The sequence below is a fragment of the Acomys russatus genome, chromosome 24 (assembly GCF_903995435.1).
Source record: "Acomys russatus chromosome 24, mAcoRus1.1, whole genome shotgun sequence".
Lineage (NCBI taxonomy): Eukaryota > Metazoa > Chordata > Mammalia > Rodentia > Muridae > Acomys > Acomys russatus.
The window spans coordinates 48,574,497-48,594,115 of NC_067160.1; the positions used below are offsets into that span (position 1 = coordinate 48,574,497).

The 19,619-nt window shown below is 40.7% G+C and overlaps 1 protein-coding gene across 1 annotated transcript in view; it reads left to right on the forward strand.

Moving 5' to 3' along the window:
- Window positions 1-19,619, forward strand: part of Gapvd1 (GTPase activating protein and VPS9 domains 1) — a 74,184-nt gene that overhangs the window by 19,096 nt on the left and 35,469 nt on the right. The window contains exons 3-9 of the mRNA XM_051166794.1: window positions 193-1,036; window positions 6,319-6,405; window positions 8,304-8,438; window positions 8,585-8,774; window positions 12,658-12,818; window positions 14,923-15,052; window positions 17,386-17,511. Coding sequence (XP_051022751.1) covers window positions 193-1,036; window positions 6,319-6,405; window positions 8,304-8,438; window positions 8,585-8,774; window positions 12,658-12,818; window positions 14,923-15,052; window positions 17,386-17,511 — 1,673 coding nt within the window. The remainder of the gene's footprint in view (window positions 1-192; window positions 1,037-6,318; window positions 6,406-8,303; window positions 8,439-8,584; window positions 8,775-12,657; window positions 12,819-14,922; window positions 15,053-17,385; window positions 17,512-19,619) is intronic.

The following is a 19,619-nucleotide window of genomic DNA, read 5'->3' on the forward strand; positions in this document are numbered from 1 at the left end:
ATTTGAAAAAAACTGGCTTTGTCTTTACTTTTAGGTGTGGCTGTCTTCACTTATTCTCAAAGAGTTTAGCAATTCAAGGAGATATCATTGTTGGCACAAGAATGAACTCAGATTTATTTATTTCAATATAGTGTCCATGTTGTAGTATTGTTGTTCTTAATATTATTTTGCCTATGTGCTGATATTTTCCAGCGCTGAAGCTTCCCCGGCTGAGTGCTGCCAGCATGCTAAGATTCTGGAAGACACACAGTTTGTTGATGGATATAAGCAACTGGGATTTCAGGAAACAGCTTATGGCGAATTCTTGAGTCGGTTAAGAGAAAATCCTCGTCTTATTGCCTCCTCTTTGGTTGCTGGAGAGAAACTCAACCAGGAGAACACACAGAGTGTTATCTATACAGTTTTTACCTCCTTGTACGGCAACTGTATTATGCAGGAAGACGAAAGCTACCTCCTTCAGGTTTTACGGTACCTGATTGAATTTGAACTTAAAGAAAGCGACAACCCCAGGCGCCTTTTAAGGAGAGGAACTTGTGCCTTCAGCATCTTGTTTAAACTTTTCTCTGAAGGACTGTTTTCTGCCAAACTTTTCCTTACAGCTACTTTACATGAGCCAATCATGCAGCTCCTTGTGGAAGACGAAGACCATCTGGAAACGGATCCCAACAAGCTAATTGAGAGGTTCTCCCCCGCTCAGCAGGAAAAGCTGTTTGGAGAGAAAGGCTCAGATAGATTCAGGCAAAAGGTTCAAGAAATGGTGGATTCCAATGAGGCCAAACTGGTGGCTTTGGTGAACAAATTTATTGGTTATCTCAAACAGAACACATACTGCTTTCCACACAGTTTGAGGTGGATTGTGTCCCAGATGTACAAAACTCTATCTTGTGTAGATAGATTGGAGGTTGGGGAGGTCAGAGCAATGTGTACCGATCTCCTGTTGGCTTGCTTCATTTGTCCCGCAGTTGTCAATCCGGAGCAGTATGGAATAATATCTGATGCCCCTATCAATGAGGTGGCAAGATTTAATCTGATGCAGGTATGCTTTTGCTATTATCATTTATTGTTGTTGTTGTTGTTATTATTATTATTATTATTATAGAAATATTTATGTATAGTGGTGTTGTATTTACATGTGTGCCTGCATGACAAAAGAGGACATCAGATTCCATTATAGATGGTAGTGAGCTACCTTGTGGGTGCTGAGAATTGAACTTAGGTTCCCTAGAAGAGCAGCCAGTGCTCTTAACCACTGAGCCATCTCTCCAGCACACTTTTGCTACTATTAATGTAGCATTTAGTTTTAGTTTGTGTGTGTGTGTGTGTATTTATAGTTGTTGTTTGTTTAGTTTTTGTTTTTTTTGAGGCAGAGTTTCTCTGTGTAGCCCTGGCTTTCCTGGAACTTGTTCTGTAGACCAGGCTGGCCTTGAATTCACAAGGCCTCTACCTCCCCAGTGCTAAGATTAAAGGCATGCGCTACTGCCTGGCTGTTCATATATTCTTATCACTTCTTTTCTTAAATTGTCCTAAGTATTTACTTCTCTTGAAACAAAAGCAATTATATTAGGATCTTGAGATATTAGAGTCATAAACATTTTACACTGGTTTTCAAATGAAGTCCTTGAACTCTTTGATACAGAGTTGGCTAGATTTTCTAGGACAAGCCTGTCATCCCTACTCTTATAATTTCAGAGTCCAGATTGACTGAAAACTGAGAATGTTCTTTGTACTTCAAAAATGAGGCTGAGCAGAGTGATAGTGGCACACGCCATTAATCTCAGGAGGAAGAGGCAGGTGGCTCTTTGTGAGTTCAAGGCCAGCCTGGTCTACAAAGTGAGTTCCAAGACAGCCAGGGTTGCACAGAAAAACCCTGCCAGGAAAAAAACAACAATAGCAAAACAAAAAATCAGTATTAAAGCAGGTTGGAGAGATGGCTCAGCAGTTAAGAGCACTGGCTGCTCTTTCAGAGGACCTGGGTTCAATTCCCAATATGGCGGCTCACAACTGTCAGTAACTCCAGTACCAGGGGACCTGACATCTTCACATAGAAATATATATGGATGAAACACCAATGCACAGAGCTAGGCTCAGTGGCGCACGCCTTTAATCCCAGCACTCTAGGAAGAAGAGACAGGCAGATCACTGTGAGCTAGAGGCCAGCCTGATCTACAAAGTGAGTCCCGGACACAGAGAAACGCTGTCTCAAACAAAACAAAAACATCAATGCACACAAAACAAACAAACAAAAACTCCAACAAACAAAACAAACCCTGAAGCTGAATAGGTGTACTTACTGTTAAGTTAGTATTTTTTGGAATGCTTTTGAACTCTTTTATTATATGTGTGTGTGTGTGTGTGTGTGTGTGTGTGTGTGTGTGTGTGTGTGTGTGTATTTTTTTTTTTAGGTTTTTTAAGACAGGGTCTTTCTGTGTTAACCTTGGCTGTCCTAGACTCACTTTGTAGACCAAGCTGGCCTTGAACTCACAGCAATCCTCCTGTATCTGCCTCCTGAGTGCTGGGATTAAAGATGTGTGCCACTATGCCTGGCTTTTTTTTTTTTTTAATTAAAATTAATATATTTATATATACAGTATTCTGCCTGCATGTGTGCCTGCCCACCAGAAGAAGACACCAGATCTCATTATAGATGGTTGTGAGCCACCATGTGGCTGCTGGGAATTGAACTCAGGACCTCTGGAAGAGCAATCAGTGCTCTTAACCTCTGAGTCATCTCTCCTGCCCCTGCTTGTGAACTCTTAGGCCTTTTTGCAGAAGTGTTCATGTTTTTGAAAATAGCACCTAGTGAAGGTTTAATATAAAAAATCTGAATTCTGGGTAAAGGTGATGGCTCTCATTGGGAAAAGCCTTTACTTGAGGAATCTGAGACCTTACCCTGGAGCCCATGTTGGTAGAAAAGAACCAACTACCGAACCTCTGACCTCCACGTGCATGCCATAGAGGAACCCAGAGCCTCCCATGTGCCAAGCACACTTTCAATGCTAAGTTACACACAGCCAGGGCGTTTGGTTTTTTTGAGACAGAGTTTCTCTGTGTAGCCTTAGCTGTCCTGGACTCACTTTGTAGATGAGCCTGGCCTCGAATTCACAGAGATCCTCCTGCCTCCCAAGTGCTGAGATTAAAAGCGTGCGCCACTACAGCCCAACCATGTGTAGATGTTTTACCTGAAGTCTTACTATTTATATATTTAAATTATTTTGTGTGTGTGGGTGTTTTGACTGCGTATATGTCTGTACAGTGTCTGTACAGCGTTGGATGCCCCAGAACTGGAGTTACAGACAGCTGTTAGCTTGCCAAGCTGGGGCTGGTATTTGAACTCAGGTCCTTTGGAAGAGAAACCAGTGGTCTTAACCACAGAGACATCTCACCAGCCTCCCTTCCCAGTCTTTTTATTTACTCCCCGCCCCTAGTCTTTTTATTTTTAAATTAAAAAACAAACAAACAAACTTTTGTGGGTGGAGAGATGGCTCAGTGGTTAACAGTACCTTTTACTCTTATAGATGATTTGGGTTCAGTTCCCAGTGCCCACATGGTGGCTCACAACCATCTATAACACCAGTTCCAGGGTATCTGATACCTTCTTCTGATCTCCACAGGTACTAGGCATGTACATGGTGCATATGCATACATGTAGGCAAAACATTCATATGCATAAAATGAGATAAATCTTAAAAAATTAAAGGCTTTTTAAATTGAAGTGTGTGTGTGTGTGTGTGTGTGTGTGTGTGTGTGTGTGTGTGTGTGTGTGTAGGTAGGTCCATGTGCCATGTGGAGGCCAGGTGAGGACACAGAGTGTCTTCCACTTTTTAAAAAATATATTTTATTAATTTATTCCTATTACATCTCAATTGTTATCCCATCCCTTGTATCCTCCCATTCCTCCCTCCCTCCCATTTTCCCCTTACTCCCCTCCCCTAAGACTGTGACTGAGGGGGACCTTCTCCCCCTGTATATGCTCATAGGGTATCAAGTCTCTTCTTGGTAGCCTGCTATCCTTGTGTCTTCCACTTTTGTGTTATGCTTTCTTCTTTTGAGGCAGGGCTTCTCACTGAGCCAAAACCTCAACATTTTGGCTAGGCTAGCTGGCCATTGAACTCATAGTATGTAATTATCACACTTTTCCAGTGCTGCAGTTATAGGCACATATGACCCTGCCCAGCTTTTACATATGTGCTGAAGATTTGAATTTAGGTCCTCATGATTTCATGTCATGTGCTCTTGCCCACTCAATCATTTCCTGAGTGCCTATAATCTTTAAGCCTTTTAGTCTTGTTGTATTCTCCTGAAAAACTATAAAGAAGAGATTGGGTGAATTTAAAATAGACTGTCTTATGAACTTCAAAAAGTCTGATAAGCCAAAATCATCAGCTGGGCAATGGTGGCGCATGCTTTTAATCCCAGCACTCGGGAGGCAGAGGCAGGCAGATCTCTGAGTTTGAGGCCAGCCTGGTCTACAAGTCGAGTGCAGGACAGCCAAGTCTACACAGAGAAACCCTGTCTTGAAATGCTTTGTATAGCATGATGGGAACACCTTTAATCCCAGTATATTGTAGACAGGTGGATCTCTTAAGAGTTCAAAGCCAGATTGGTCTACATAGTTTCAGGCCAGCCAATGCTACATAGCCGTGTCTTAAAAGAAAACATAAAACCAACCAACCAATCAATCAACAATCCTCCCCAAAAAATGATAAGCATTAAACAAAACAAAACAAAAAATAAAACAAAATCATTGGTTGGGGCTGGACAGGTGGCTCTCTAGTTAAGTGTTTGTTACTCTTCTAGAAGAACTCCAGGTCTAGGGGACCCAGCTCCTCCTTTGCCTTCCATTAGCAGGCACACACGTGTGGCGTATACTCAAACACGCATTAATTCTTGCCTGCATGCTGGAATACACCTTTAGTCCCAACACTGGGGAGGCAGAGGCAGGCACATCCCTATGAACTGGAGGCTAGTCTAGCTACATAGTGAGCTCCAGGACAGCCAAGGCTACACAGACCATGTCTTAAAAAACAACAGAAAACCAAAAGGAGAATGCTTTATCCTAAGTTTTTCATGGATTTGTAAGGGGGAAAGAGCTTTGTGTTAGACTTGAAGTCATTTATTGTGTGAGTTAGCCTTTGCAGATTATTTAAAACATTCCTTGGGCCCATAGGTAATTCAGGGGGTAAAAATGTTAGGTAAGCTTTACAACTTGAATTTCATCTCTGTATCCAGTGGTTAGAAAGAGAGAGCTAACTCTCAAAAGTTGTCTTCTGGACACACACCTTTGGAAAAGAAGTGACACTTCAGCTAAACTATAAGCCAGCACTCACAGCCGCAGTCATGGCTTGACAGGAACATTGCCTCAGAGTCCGTGAAAACAAGACAAAGTGAGGGAGAGGGTGAATGGAAGCTCGTTTTCTACGCTTAGTCTCACCTTCCTCACTTGAAAGAACAGGGTTTAAGAATGAAGTCATGCAAGGAGAATTCAGAGAGCCTGTGAGAAGACTCCAAGAAAACACAAGTCTTATGACCTCCGTTTCTTTAAAACATTTCTGTTCTGGGAACATGTTTTTGAGCTCCTCCCAGATGTGGCGGACAGGAGGAGTGATCTTATTTCAGATTATTCATTACAACTGGATGTTATTATTATTATTATTTTTGCATGCCTCTAAGGAAAATATTTTCACATGTGTGGCCATTCAGTTTGCCCTTGTACACTTTACTCAGAAAATTTTTTTTAATCCTCAAATTCTTTGATGCTCTGAATAAAGCTGGCTATGGCATGAGGGGAAAAAAAAGCTGTTTTCTGACCTCCACACATGCTCTGTGGCGTGCATATACCCTTCCCCCCAAGTCATCCACACACATGCAGTAATAATAAAGTTAAAACTGTTTTGTTTGTTTGTTTTTTGTTTTTTGAGACAGGATTTCCCTGTATAGTCTTGGCTCCTGTGCTCACTTTCTACAAAATGAGTACAGGCTGGCCTTGAACTTACAGAGATAAATTTAAAATATTTTTAAGGACACAAAAGTACGATATCAGAAATAAATATATTTATTGTACTTTCACTTTCCTAATGTAGCTGTCATGTTTTAATGGAAATTACAGCAAAATTTTCTACTTCCTCTAACTGTTAATCTGAAAACAGTAAAAGCTGACATAGACAAGATACACATTTTATTGGGAACGTTATTTTGTTTGCCTGATCAGATGAATGTGAGTATTATGAAACCATATACTTAGGCTAGAATGGAAGTGCTTTCATAGACCAGTGTTGAGGTGTGCAGCCTACATATGCTTATCACTGCTTTTGTTTGCAGGTTGGCCGCCTCTTGCAACAGTTAGCAATGACTGGCACTGAAGAGGGTGATCCTCGGACCAAAAATAGCCTTGGAAAATTTGACAAGGTAGGAATAAATGTTGTGTCATGTGAAATACTGTTTGTAAACTGTAAGATGAGTAAGTGTGCTAGCCCACAACTGTAATCTCAATTGAGGCATCATTGCCTTGAGTTCAAGGTTAACGTAGATAACAGTGAGTTCTCATATCACAAACAAACACCCTTGCGTGGTGCACAACTTTAATCCCTGTACTCACTGTAATTCCCAGGCCCAGCCTGGCCCACTGAGAAGTTCCAGGCCATCCAGGCTTATTTAGAAAGACTGTGTGTCAAGAGTGAACAGCATGAAATACAACAATATCCCCCTCCCCCAAATTTTTTTTTCTGGCAATGTATTAGTGAACTTGACTATTCTTTTTATTAAGTCTTGCCTTTAAGTGATATGAAAGTAAAATAATTCCATCATTAATTTGCTTTAAAATTAGTTAACAATATTATATCAGCAGCAGTTAAATTTAGGAAGATTTCTTTAATGATTATAATAAAACTCTCTTATAAATACTGAATAGAGTCAAGACCTATTGGATTATTTTTTAAAAGTTTGTTTTTAACTTAATGTCTTACTAATATAACAATCAGCAATAATTAAATAATTTTAAATGTTTTTTATTTATGACATTGTTGAGTTAGTTGACTAAAGTAAATATTTTATTAGATATTGCTTAGGCTATTAATTAAACTTGGTTTGAATCTCAAATGTTGGAGCAGGAGAGATGGCTCAGAAGTTAAGAATGCTTGCTGTTCTTTCAGAGGACAGGAGTTGGGGCTGGAGATATGGCTCAGTGGTTAAGAGCACTGGTTGGTCTTCCAGAGGTCCTGAGTTCAATTCCCAACAACCATATGGTAGCTCACAACCACGTATAATAGGATCTGATGCCCTCTTCTGTAATGCAGATGTACAGGAAGACAGAACATAAATAAATAAATCTTTAAAAAAACAAAATAAAGCAGAGGACAAGAGTTTAGTTCTTAGTACCCACCTTGTGTGGCTTACAACCACTTGTAATTTCATCCCTCTTGGGATCCTGTACCCTCATCTTACCTTTCCAAGTCACCAGTGTTCATATATGTACGAAAACATATGTACATAAATAAAAATTAAAATAAATCTTAAAAACAAATGAATTTTTAAAAATGTAAAAACCTCAAATACTATGTTTTTGCGTAGCAGTATATACTGTAATCACAATACCTGAGGAGTGGAAACAGAAAAATCACTCAGGTTTGGTGCCAACTTAGGCACTATGATGAATATCAAGCCAGCCAAAGCCAGAGAGTAGGATTTTGTTTCAAAAAGCAACAACAACAGAAAGCCCAAGAAACAAGAAATAGGGCCAGCAAATGGCCTAGCGGGCAAAGGTGCTTGACATGAACCCTGATGACCTGAGTTTGATCCCCAGAACCTACATGGTGGAGGAGAGAGCTGACACTCTCAGGCTGGATCTGATCTCATGTGTGCATCTTCATGAACACTTATCCACACCCCCCACAAATACATATATGAAAAATGTAAAGGAAAAAACAAATAAAACAAAAATGTGTTGTTTTGTTTCATTCCCCCACCCTTACCTCTCATCTGTCACTTCCATTTCCTCTCCAAAAGTTGTGGTTGTCATCAGTCTTTTGTGTATTCTAGAGGTCTGTATGTATCAGCAACCTCCTATATGTCCCCACTGCACACCCGTCCCTGCTGTCTCAGAATCGTGGGCTGTAGAGTGCATGCACTTTGTTTTTCTCAAGCTTACTCTGCATCACTGTATAAAGAGTTGTCGTTTTTAAAACATTGGGTTTAAAATTCTTTTCATGAAGATAATTACTTTTCCATTCTTGTACACCTTGGTTGGGCAATTTTCCACTCTTTTGAAGGGAGAGTTTCACTTTGATTATCTCTTCCTGTTTTAACAGGGCTGTGTTGCTGCTTTCCTTGATGTTGTAATTGGGGGCCGTGCAGTGGAAACTCCACCGATGTCCTCTGTCAATCTTCTGGAAGGCTTGAGCAGAACTGTGGTTTACATAAGTTACAGTCAGCTTATCACTCTGGTAATAGCATCACCCGTTAATTGAAGGGTTTTGACTCCATTCTTTTGGCCGTAGGCTGGGAGGTCACAGATGAATACATCCTGCTAGAAGCATGTGCTATTTTTGAAAAATTTACTTTATTAGATAATGTTCTTTCCTTTTACCAGGTAAACTTTATGAAGAGTGTGATGTCTGGAGATCAACTGAAAGAAGATAGAATGGCTCTTGACAATTTGTTGGCAAACCTGCCCCAGGCTAAGCCAGGGAAGAGCAGCAGTCTAGATATGACTCCCTACAGCACTCCTCAGATGTCTCCAGCAACCACTCCAGCCAATAAAAAGAATCGATTACCTATTGGTAATGAGAACTTTCCATATTGGAGCTTTTCTTTAAATGCTATTTCTTTGAAGTTGGAGATGTAGTCAATCTGGAAGAGTATTTGCTGTATTCATGAAGCCTTGGGTTCAACCCCAGCACGGCACAGGCCATCTGTGATGGCACAGGACTGTAGTACCAGCATCCATAGTTGGAGGTAGGGGGATCAGAGTTTAAGGTCACCCTGGAGTAGTTCTTGGCCGGCTCGGGGTGTAGTAGACCCGGCTTTTTAATTAGGCCTTACTCAGTATTTGTACCTATCTACATGCCCACAAGACATTGACCATGTACCCTGTAGCAGGCACTAAGTAAACCTTTCGCAAACATTTCATTTACTCCACACAAACATCCAGTCATGGTATGGTCACTGTTTTGCACTTGAAGCACTATATTAGATGCTGGAGATACAAAGAGCATTGACAGAAGCCCCGCTAGTTACTCCTAGGCCATGAGGGAAAATGAGATCAGCGCCCTTCCTCGTATTAAGTGTTCCAGTGGAGACAAGCCTGTGGGTGATGGAATCATAGCTCAGCCAGGTACAGAGTAAAGCACTCTCTTGAGGAATGGCTAGGAGTTAGACCAAAGAAGCAAAGAAGAAAATTAAGTTCAGGGGAGCAAGAGTATTCCAGTATCTGTTTAATGATGAGGTACTCAGCAAGACCTAGTGACTGTGGTAAGCAGCATATTTCATACACACACACACACACACACACACACACACACACACACACACACGTGTTGTCTTATGAGTTGAACCTAAAGTTTTACACATGCCAGGCAAGTACTCTGCCACTGAGCTATACCCCAGTTCAACTTTACACATTTTAAAGAAGATTTCATTTGAACTTAGGGTTAACTGATTTTTTTTAAACAAACACAGTTTCTTAAAACCAGTGTGTTTTTCATTTAACATAATAAGAATTTACAACAACATGAACATGGTATCATCCAGTCTTTAGCTTTCTTCACTATCCCAAAATGTCAGATTTATAATTAAAAATGGGACTGGGTTGTGGATCCCAGCACTCTGAAGGTAGAGGCAGGTGGATCTCTTATGAGTTCGAGGCCAGCCTGGTCTACAGAGCAAGTTCCAGGATAGCCAGGGCCACACAGAGAAACCTTATCTCGAAAAACTAACCAACCAGCAAAAAACAAACAAATAACAAATACATTGAAATGAAATAAAATCAAATAATAAATTTCTTAGCTAGGCGTGGTGATGCATGCCTTTAATTTCAGCACTCAGGAGGCAGAGCTAGGCAGAGCTACATAGTGAGACCCTATCTCAAAAAACAAAACAAAATTCTCTTTTGATTAAAAAAGATGCTTTATGTTCAGTGATTTTTATTACTGTGGATATTTATACTTTGAGAACATGAAAAACCACTATTTTTGGTAGAGATCCCCAACCCCCTTTCACTATTGAACATTAAGTTTTTTTCATTTTCTGTCACTTGAATATATTACTAGAGATGGGTTTGGTAGGGAGAAAAATTTAAATGTTTGCCCAATATTTTGTATGGTCATGTGACCTTGTCGTTGCATTTATAATTTCATGTTTTATACAATGTTTCCAATGTTCAGAGGGTTGATTTTCTTTCTATTTAATATTTTTGCGACCCAGGACAGCAGTTAGCAGCCATCACTGCCTGGGACTCCTCAGCCACCAATCTTACCGCTCATATTCCTCTCGTGACCCCGTTTGGTGGGTAATAGGCCGTTCCCCTCCTCTTCTGTAACTGTGCTCTAGAAATGCTCACAGGTGTGCTCTGTGTGCATGTTGCTTTGCTTTCTATAAGTTGCTACATGAAGTTTGACCGCTTGCATTTTTATAAATTACAGTTTTTCAAGTTTGCTAAGGTTATAGTTGCTCATGAGGTTGATTGTGAGTGCACAGTTCAGTAGAAGATAGGACAGGGAGGCAGAAAGACGTGCTGGCTCCTCTTAGGCTTTTGGAAACCCTGTGATGTCGCTTTTCAGAGTAAAATGATAATGAGCATATCTACAGCTTTGAGAGATGAAGAGCGTTGTTTATCTCGGCCTCTGCCTGTCCTCACAAGTCAGCTTCTCTCAGCACGCAGCTTGCTTCTGTCACTACGGCACGGTTTGCTTTATGTCCTCACTTTTGATTGTGTTGTACCGTCAGAGAATTGTCTACTCAGCACAGTTTTATTGAGTTAGGTTGCTCTGTGAGAAAAGGGTGAAACTCTTCACAGGAGACTAAGACACACACACACACACACACACACACACACACACACACACACACACACACGAAGTTTCAATGTTCAGAATTTCTTAAAAGATGTGTAGGATGCAGCTTGGGATAGCTCATTGTAGAAAGGTAGCAGGCCCAGGGTGCAATCCCAAGCATCAGAAGTAGATAGAGAGGTAGGTGGATGGGTGGATGGATGGGTGGATAGATAGATGATTGGATAGAAGGAAGGTAGATGGAGATAATTTTTTAATCTATATAATAAATTAGTCAAAAAATAAGTATTGTAAGGCTGGTAAGATGGCTCAGAGGGTAAAGAACTTGATGTCAAACCTTACGATTTGAATTTGATCTTTGGGATCCACATGGTGGAAGAAGAGGACTGACTTCCACAAGCTGTCCTCTACCTCTACAGGAGTGCTGTGATGTACCCACATGCTAAAGACATAGAAAAAGGGGGAAAGGGAAATATGTATATTAATGGTAGGAAAAAAAGTTGAATTTTTAAAAAAAGATTTTGCACACTGTGTGTGTGTGTGTGTGTGTTTGTGTTTGTGTTTGTGTTTCTGTTCATGCCAACATACATAGGTGGAGGTCAGAGGACAACTTTTGGCAGTCAGTTTTCTTTTTCTACCAAGAGGATTATGGGAAATGAGCTCAGGTCCCCAGGCTTGGCAGTAAGTGTCTTTACTGCTGAGACATCTTGCCAGTCTAAATGTTCTATAGAGTATTTTAGTAAAGCAGAAGGGACCTCATTTTAACGTAAAGCAGTATCTCCTGTGGCTCTGGGAAGGGTTGATATATTTCAGAAGGAAGAAATGTGCTTTCAGAAATTGACCCTGGCTTTGCCAATACTTGTATAATTGCTTTGCTGGGTGTGGTGGTGGATGCCTGTTATCTCAGCATCCAGAAGGTGGAAGCAGGACTGTAGGTCCCAGACTTCTCTGTTCTACATAACACAACCCTGTCTTCAAAAAGAAGACAAACATGTTACTTTGTTGTTTACCAGGTTTCTACCTGACATTTTAAAAACACTTATAAGTTTATTAGTATGAAAGACTGCTAGCAGTTAAAACTTCTATAAGAAAAATAAATGTCTGAAAAACTTGAGAAACAGGGTAGTGCTTTTGTTGTTCCCGAAATTCTGATTGGCTAGGGTGTGTTCTCTTCACTACAGCTGTGGTCAGGTGTGGCCTTCCTGTCCAGTGGAGGTGGAGCACTATTTCTGATGATCAGTTGTTCGGAAAAAAATTTTTGTATTATTTTGTATGTTTGAGTGTTTTGTCTGCATGTGTGTCTGTGCATCAGATGCATGCCTGGTGCCTGTGGAGGCCAGAAGAGGGCGTCAGACACCGGGGACCGGAGGTAAGGACGCTGTGAGCTGGTATGTGGGTGCTGGGAATTGAATCTTCTGCAAGAGCAGCAAGTGTTCTTATCTGCTGAGCCAACTCACCAGCCCTCTAATGATCAGTTTTGAAGGAGAATCTGATTAGGAAGACCTCGTTGGATTTGTCTTGATTTTTTTGTGTGTGTGTGTCCATGTTTTCACCATCATCTTTTATGCATGCATGAGTGTTCAACATTAACAGAAAATAATTTTGTATTTAGTGTGCCATTTTCTTCATTTTAACTTTTTCTCTTATTTGTTAGCAACTCGGAGCAGAAGCCGAAGTAATATGTTAATGGACCTACATATGGACCATGAAGGATCATCTCAAGAAACCATCCAGGAGGTACAGCCAGAAGAGGTGCTGGTCATTTCCTTAGGGACAGGTCCCCAGCTTACTCCAGGGATGATGTCAGAAAATGAGGTATGTGTGTACCACTACATTTTAAGTTTTTATTTTATTTTTTAATTTTGAGACAAGGACTTACTACAAAGCCCTGCCTGTCCTGTAACTCACTATGTAGACTAGGTTTGCTTTGAACTCACAGAGATCTGCCTTCCTCCGTCTCTTGAGTACTGCGATTAAAGGCCTGCAATACTGTGCCTGGCCTGGCTTGTATTGCTACATTTAACTTGTACCTACCAGTGTTAAGAACTTTAAATCCAGCATGGTAGTTCATACTTGTAAGTTCAGCATGTGGGCGGCTGAGGCTAGAGGAGGGAGGCTGTGGAGCTAGTTCTAGGCCAACATGGTCTACATGATATGAGCCTGTGCTACAGAAAGATACAAACAGATACACTAGCTAACTACCTAGCTAGAAACCACTTGCTTTTGATCAATATTCATAGCTAGTTTAGTAAGGTCAGTATAAAAAATACTAGAGGTTTATATATTTTATTTTGGGGGAGTCTTGTTTGTTTAATTGTGTTTCCTTATTTTGTGTTTTGATACTGAGTCTCATGTAGCCATGGCTGTCTTTGAACTCTGGTTTTTCTGCCTCCAATTCCCAAGTGCTGGAGTTGTAGGTATATACCTCTGTACCTAACATAGAGGTTTATAATAATAATAATAATAAAGCTAGTAGTTCATAAATAACAGAAATTTATTTGTGATTGTTTTGAGGGCTGAGAAGATACAAGATTAAGGAGTGTTTGGTGTCTTGTTAGGGTCTGCTTCCTGATTCAGAGTCTCCCTCTTACTGTGCTCTCATGTGATGGAAAAGTTCAAGGGCAGTGTTAGTGACGGCTTTGCTCACACCAGGCACACCAGCTAAAGCTCCATGTCCAAATACTACCATTTTGTGGGTTAGGATTTTACTACGTGAACCTTTGCAGACCTCAAACACTCAGGTTATACCAATTCTTTTTTGTTTTTTTACCTCCCATTTTTCCTTTTTAAAATTTCCTCCATCCCTTTCCCCTTCTCATCCTTGGGAATACATAGGGTCTTATGCATTCCCAAGCTGGATTGAAATTCGATACATGTATCTGTGAGCTTCTGATCCTTCCGTGTCCACCTGAGTGCTGAGGATTTACATGCCTGATATATTGGTGCTGGGATTAAATCCAGATTCTCACACCCTTGGCAAATACTCTACCATTGAGCTGTATTTCCAGTCCCCAAATGCATTATTTTCTGTAAGTCTGTATGATAAGCTGTCACATGCTAAGCCCTGTGAACATTGTATGAGTGGGCCTTTAATACTTACATGACACTGATGTGGGTGAGCAAGTAAACTTAAATAATTTATTTGTTTATTTATTTACTTGTCTATTTACTTCTTTATATGTGCATTGGTGCTTTGTCTGCATGTATGTCTGCGTGAGGGTGTTAAATGCCCTGGAACTAGAGTTACAGACAGTTGTGAGCTGCCATGTGGCTTACACCTGTAGCCCCAGCACTCACGAGATGGAAGCAGAGGTCAAGAATTTAGGACCAGGGTCTGGGGAGATGGCTCAATGGTTAAGAGCACTGTCTGCTCTTTCAGAGGTCCTGAGTTCAATTCCCAGCAACCACATGGTAGCTTACAAACTTTTATACTGGGATCTGATGCCCTCTTCTGGCCCACAGGTGTACATGGCAGATAGAGCACTCAGATACTTAAAATACAATTAAAAAAAGCCATTTCTTTAAAAAAAACAAAAAACAAAAACAAAACAAAACAACAAAAAAAACCCAAAAAAGAATTCAGGGCCAGCCTGCATGGAACAAACAAAACGAAATCTGCCAGATTCTTAGCTGAACACTGAAGTCAAGCTAGGAGAACAGCCTTGAGTGGCTCTACGGATATAACAAAACCACCAGTCTTCTGATGGCTGTGCCCTCCTCCCTCTGCCTGGTGACTCTAGCTGCTGTCACCTGGGAGGAAGATGGAAGATAGAGTCTGAGCTGGCTTCACACATAGACTTGAAAGACCTTGCAAATGGGCTTTTAGCTAAAAACAACTAAGAAGAACTTAAATACGCACTTTTTTAATTTTATTATCAGTAGTCTCTCATTTATGAGAGGCCAATTTTTTTTTTTCCAGGTTCTAAACATGCAGCTTTCGGATGGAGGACAAGGAGATGTCCCTGTTGATGAAAACAAACTCCACGGTAAACCTGATAAAACCTTGCGCTTTTCCCTCTGCAGTGATAATCTGGAAGGCGTATCTGAAGGTGAAGGGTCACTTCATCAGGGAGTGTGTGTTGACGTTGTCTGTGTTCTCTAAAGGAGCCTTATAAAGTACAGTTAAGCCAACCCCGCCCCTCACTAAGCAGAATATTGAGATTTCCTTTAATGAGCTTCAACATGGCTGTAAGATTGTTTCCTGAATAAAATTAAGATCTCAAGAGGCTGTTGGTCTTACAAAATGAGAAGATACATCTTCATTCAGTGTTAAATGAGCAACAGCAAGTTGTGTGTCTCCGTCTGTACATCTGCACCAGTTTATAGAGCTCCTTTAGAAGGACATAACGCATGCACAGATGGGGAGAATGGACTTATGCCATTTCAGAGTGTTGTGTGTCTTCTTACTGTTCTGTGTCCTTTATTTACACAATCACACATGCCTTTATGAATCAGGGCACCATGGAGTAAAAAAGGTAGTTGAGGGTGAGATATAGCTCAGTTGGTAGAATATTTGCCTGATATCCCTAGATTTAATCTTCAGCAGTAGTGGGAAAAATAAAAAAGAAAACTAATCCAGATTGTGAAATAAGAGTTTGTCATTCCATATGTTAGGGCATTTTTGTTTTATGAAAAAAGTTCAAGTTTACTAACGTCTAAACGAAAATGTAAAAATCACTGAGTAATATACGGCCACTCTACATAATGTGAAAAAGAAATAAGCTCACCTATAATTTTTCTTTTTCTTTTTTTCTTTCTTTCTTTCTTTTTTTGTTTTGTTTTGTTTTTTTGTTTTTTGAGACAGGGTTTCTTTGTCTCACTTTGGCTGTCCTGGACTCACTTTGTAGACCAGGCTGGCCTCAAACTCACAGCAATTCACCTGCCTCTGCCTTCTGAGTGCTGGGATTAAAGGTATGCGCCATCACCGCCCAGTTTAATTTTGCTATTCTTTTAACAGTTAATATGTGTATTATTTATGGCAAAATTAAGTTTATGATGTTTTGTAACCTTTTTATTTTGTGTGTCATTAACATTCCCTTTGTAATTTGTGTTTTTAAATAACATGCTTTTATTTTTATGGTTTTTTTTCTTTATTTTTGAGACAAGGTGTCACTGTGTAGCCCTGGCTGGCCTAGAATTTGCTATGTAGGCCAAAGTGGCCTTGCACTTGCAGATTCTCTTGCCTCTGTTTTCCAAGTGCTGACATTAAAGACATTGCAATAACATGCTTTTAAAGGGTTTTTAACATCAAATATGCCTATCAACATATTTTAGCATTGCTCTGTGTGTAGACAGGTAGAATACTTCTACTTTTTGTTTTACTTTATTTATTTACTTTCTCACTTTTGTTTATGACAAATATTCCCTGATTTCTTCTCGTCAGGAATGCTTTTAAACAATTCCATCAGCCTTAGCCAGTTAGAGAATAGAATCATCTGACTCCCTGGAGATGATGGCACACACACCTTTATTCTTAGTGTCAGTGAGGCAGAGGTAGATGGGTCTCTGAGTTCGAGGCTATTCTGGTCTACAGAGTGAGTTCCAGGACAGCCAGGGTTATGCAGAGAAACCCTATCTCTAAGAACAACAACAACAAAAGAATCATTTGAATGGCTTATCCTGTGAATGGCCTGCAGATGGCATAGGTTTTAAACTGACTATTAACCTGCCTATGACCTTGTCGACCTTGGCCACATTCTTCTGGGTGGATGTGTGGCCGTTTGCAGAACATTTCCATGGAAGGTACAGGTTCATGAACTTGCTGGCCTTGTTCTGCATGCCCAGGCATCGCCTGTTCTCTCTTTTCCTGTGTGTAAGCACAGAAAGTACCTCTAATTTTTAAGTATTACAGGAGTTCTTCAACAAGCAACTTTAGGTAATTTTTTAAATTAGTTTTTTAAAGCGAAATATCTGGAAATGGAGCTGTTGGCTCAAAGGCACCTATGTTTTTGTTATTTTAAAAAATTATTTATTTATTATGTTTGCTTGTGCCTGCCCACTAGAAGAGGGCACCAGATCACATTATAGATGGTTGTGAGCCACCATGTGGTTGCTGGGAATTGAACTCAGGACCTCTGGAAGAGCAGACAGTGCTCTTAACCGCTGAGCCATCTCTCCGGCCTGGCATCTATATTTTTAAGGAAATAAATAAAATATTAAGGCTTCTTAAACCTAGCATGGTGGCACATCAATAATTGCAGGGCTCAGAAGGCTGAGGTAGGGGTTTGAGAGTGTAAGACTAGTCTGGCCTATGTCGTGAGACCTTGTTTCAAACCAGAACAAAAACTATAATCATTTTCAGTCTATTTTTGTGGCATGAAATGTTACATGGTGACTTACCGATGTTGTAAGAAGACTGCTGACAGGATACATATTTCTCTAGGTCCTTCCAATCGCTCCAACTCAGTGTCTTCCCTCGACCTGGAAGGAGAGTCTGTATCTGAGCTTGGGGCAGGCCCTTCTGGAAGTAATGGAGTTGAAGCACTGCAGCTGTTAGAACATGAGCAAGGTAAGGTGAGGGTGAGCAGAGTTGTGCAAGTGGAAAAGATTGTGTTCCATCTCAGGAGATGTAATTTGTCTGCATGTAAGCTGTGTTTGGAAAGTGATTTAAGTTGATTAATGACCGGCTGTGGTTTTTTTTGTTTGTTTGTTTGTTTTTGGTTTTTCGAGACAGGGTTTCTCTGTGTAGCCTTGGCTGTCCTGGACTCACTTTGTAGACCAGGCTGGCCTCGAACTCACAGCGATCCGCCTGCCTCTGCCTCCCGAGTGCTGGGATTAAAGGCGTGCGCCACCACGCCCGGCTTGACCGGCTGTGTTTTATTCATAGCTCCTCAAAGGTGTTTAGTTGCTAAGTTAATTATTCGGGCCTAAGTAACTCACCAGCATTATGAATTACTTGAAATTGTGTAATATTTGCTCTTCTTAATTCTGTTATTTTTATTGGATACAATGGTAACTACTAAGGGCTCAAGGAACCTAGAGTATGCAAATGGTTAAGAGCCCCCAAGTCTGGTGACCTGAGTTTCACCCTTAGAATCCACTTAATGGAAGAAGAGAACCAATTTCTATACATTGTCCTCTGAGTGCCACATGTGCACACACACACACCAAGAAAGAAACAAAAGGAGCTAGGAAGATGGCTCACTGGGTAAATTGCCTGCCCAAGTCTGGATTCCCAGCTTCTACATAACAAGCTGGGCATGTGCACACCTGTAACCTTAGCTGGCTGATGGGATGGAAGTGATGAGAAGATGAAGTGGTGAGGAGGCAGAGACAGGCAGATCCTTGGACCTCTCCAAACTCTTGCCTATGCACACATGAACACTGCACACAAACCCTAACAAACGAAAACTCATAGTTAGGGCACACATCCACAACTAAGTTGGATCCTTAGACTGCAGTGTATATGAAAATTACTTAGGGAGATTTAAAAAAATCTATTTTCCAAGCCATCCTAGAAATATATTTTTGAAAAGGAAGATTATTGGAATGTATGGCTTCTATAGAAGTATTGCCATATTGGACCCATTTTTTCAGTGTATCATTTAATATTAAACTTGTTATGCATAAAAGAGGAATCTAAAATTAGCATACAGCCAACAATGAATGAAAATCACATCTTTGACAGGCCTTCTGAGTGATACCAATGTAGGAATTGATAGCCTTCACATCTGAAATGCTGTTAAGAAGTGAGTCAAGGACTGGAGAGTTGGTGCAGTCATTTGTTGTGTGACAGAACTTTTCCTGGGGAGACACCCATCTACTCACCCCATGTAGGAAGCCCACGATAGGTCAAAACCCAACTTGGTGAACCATGACTTTTCTTAGGGTTACTTACAGGAGAAGAAATGACTCAAAGACAACTACATAAAGCCCACTCTAGCATGGGCGCAAAAGCTGGGAACCTGGAGAACACTAGTCAGCCTGTAGGCAGTCAGACAGGATGAAGAGTATCCTTCCCAGGTGACTCAGTTGGTCTAAAGCCCTTCTAGGCAGCTCAGCTGGTTTCAGCTTCTTACAGGCAGATGGTCTGCTCTCTGGTTCTTCTCTGCAGTGTGGCTTTTCTTAACTCCAGTCATCCAAGAGGAACTGTGGCTTTCATTATTTACTCTGTCATGGAGGGACCTGGGGAGTCTGTGCAGTTTTAGAGAATTTATTCAGTTTCAGGAACTTCCTAAAGCTATTTTGAGTTACCTCCTGCTTAAAGAACTTTCCTGCAGGATAGAATGTTCAATCTGAGAGAGAACTGTTAGGCAGCATTATTGAGAGGATTTACTGCTCCTGAGCAGTACCAGATTCAATTCCTAGTACCCATATGGCAGCTTATATGGGCTCTGCAGACACCAGGCATGCACGTGGTACACATATGTACATGCAGGCAAAACCTTTATATAATATAATAATAAAATAAGTAAAAAGAAGGTGAATTGAAGCCAGGGCATGGTGGTATATGCCTTTAATCCTAGCACTCAGGAAGGAAAAGTTTGCTAGCTTGGTCTACACAGAGAGACCCTACCTTAAATAAAAGAAAGAAAGTGAATTGAGAGCTAGATGTGGTGATCCATGCCTGTAATCCCATCATTAAGAGGGTGAAGTAGAAGGCTGATAAAGTCATGC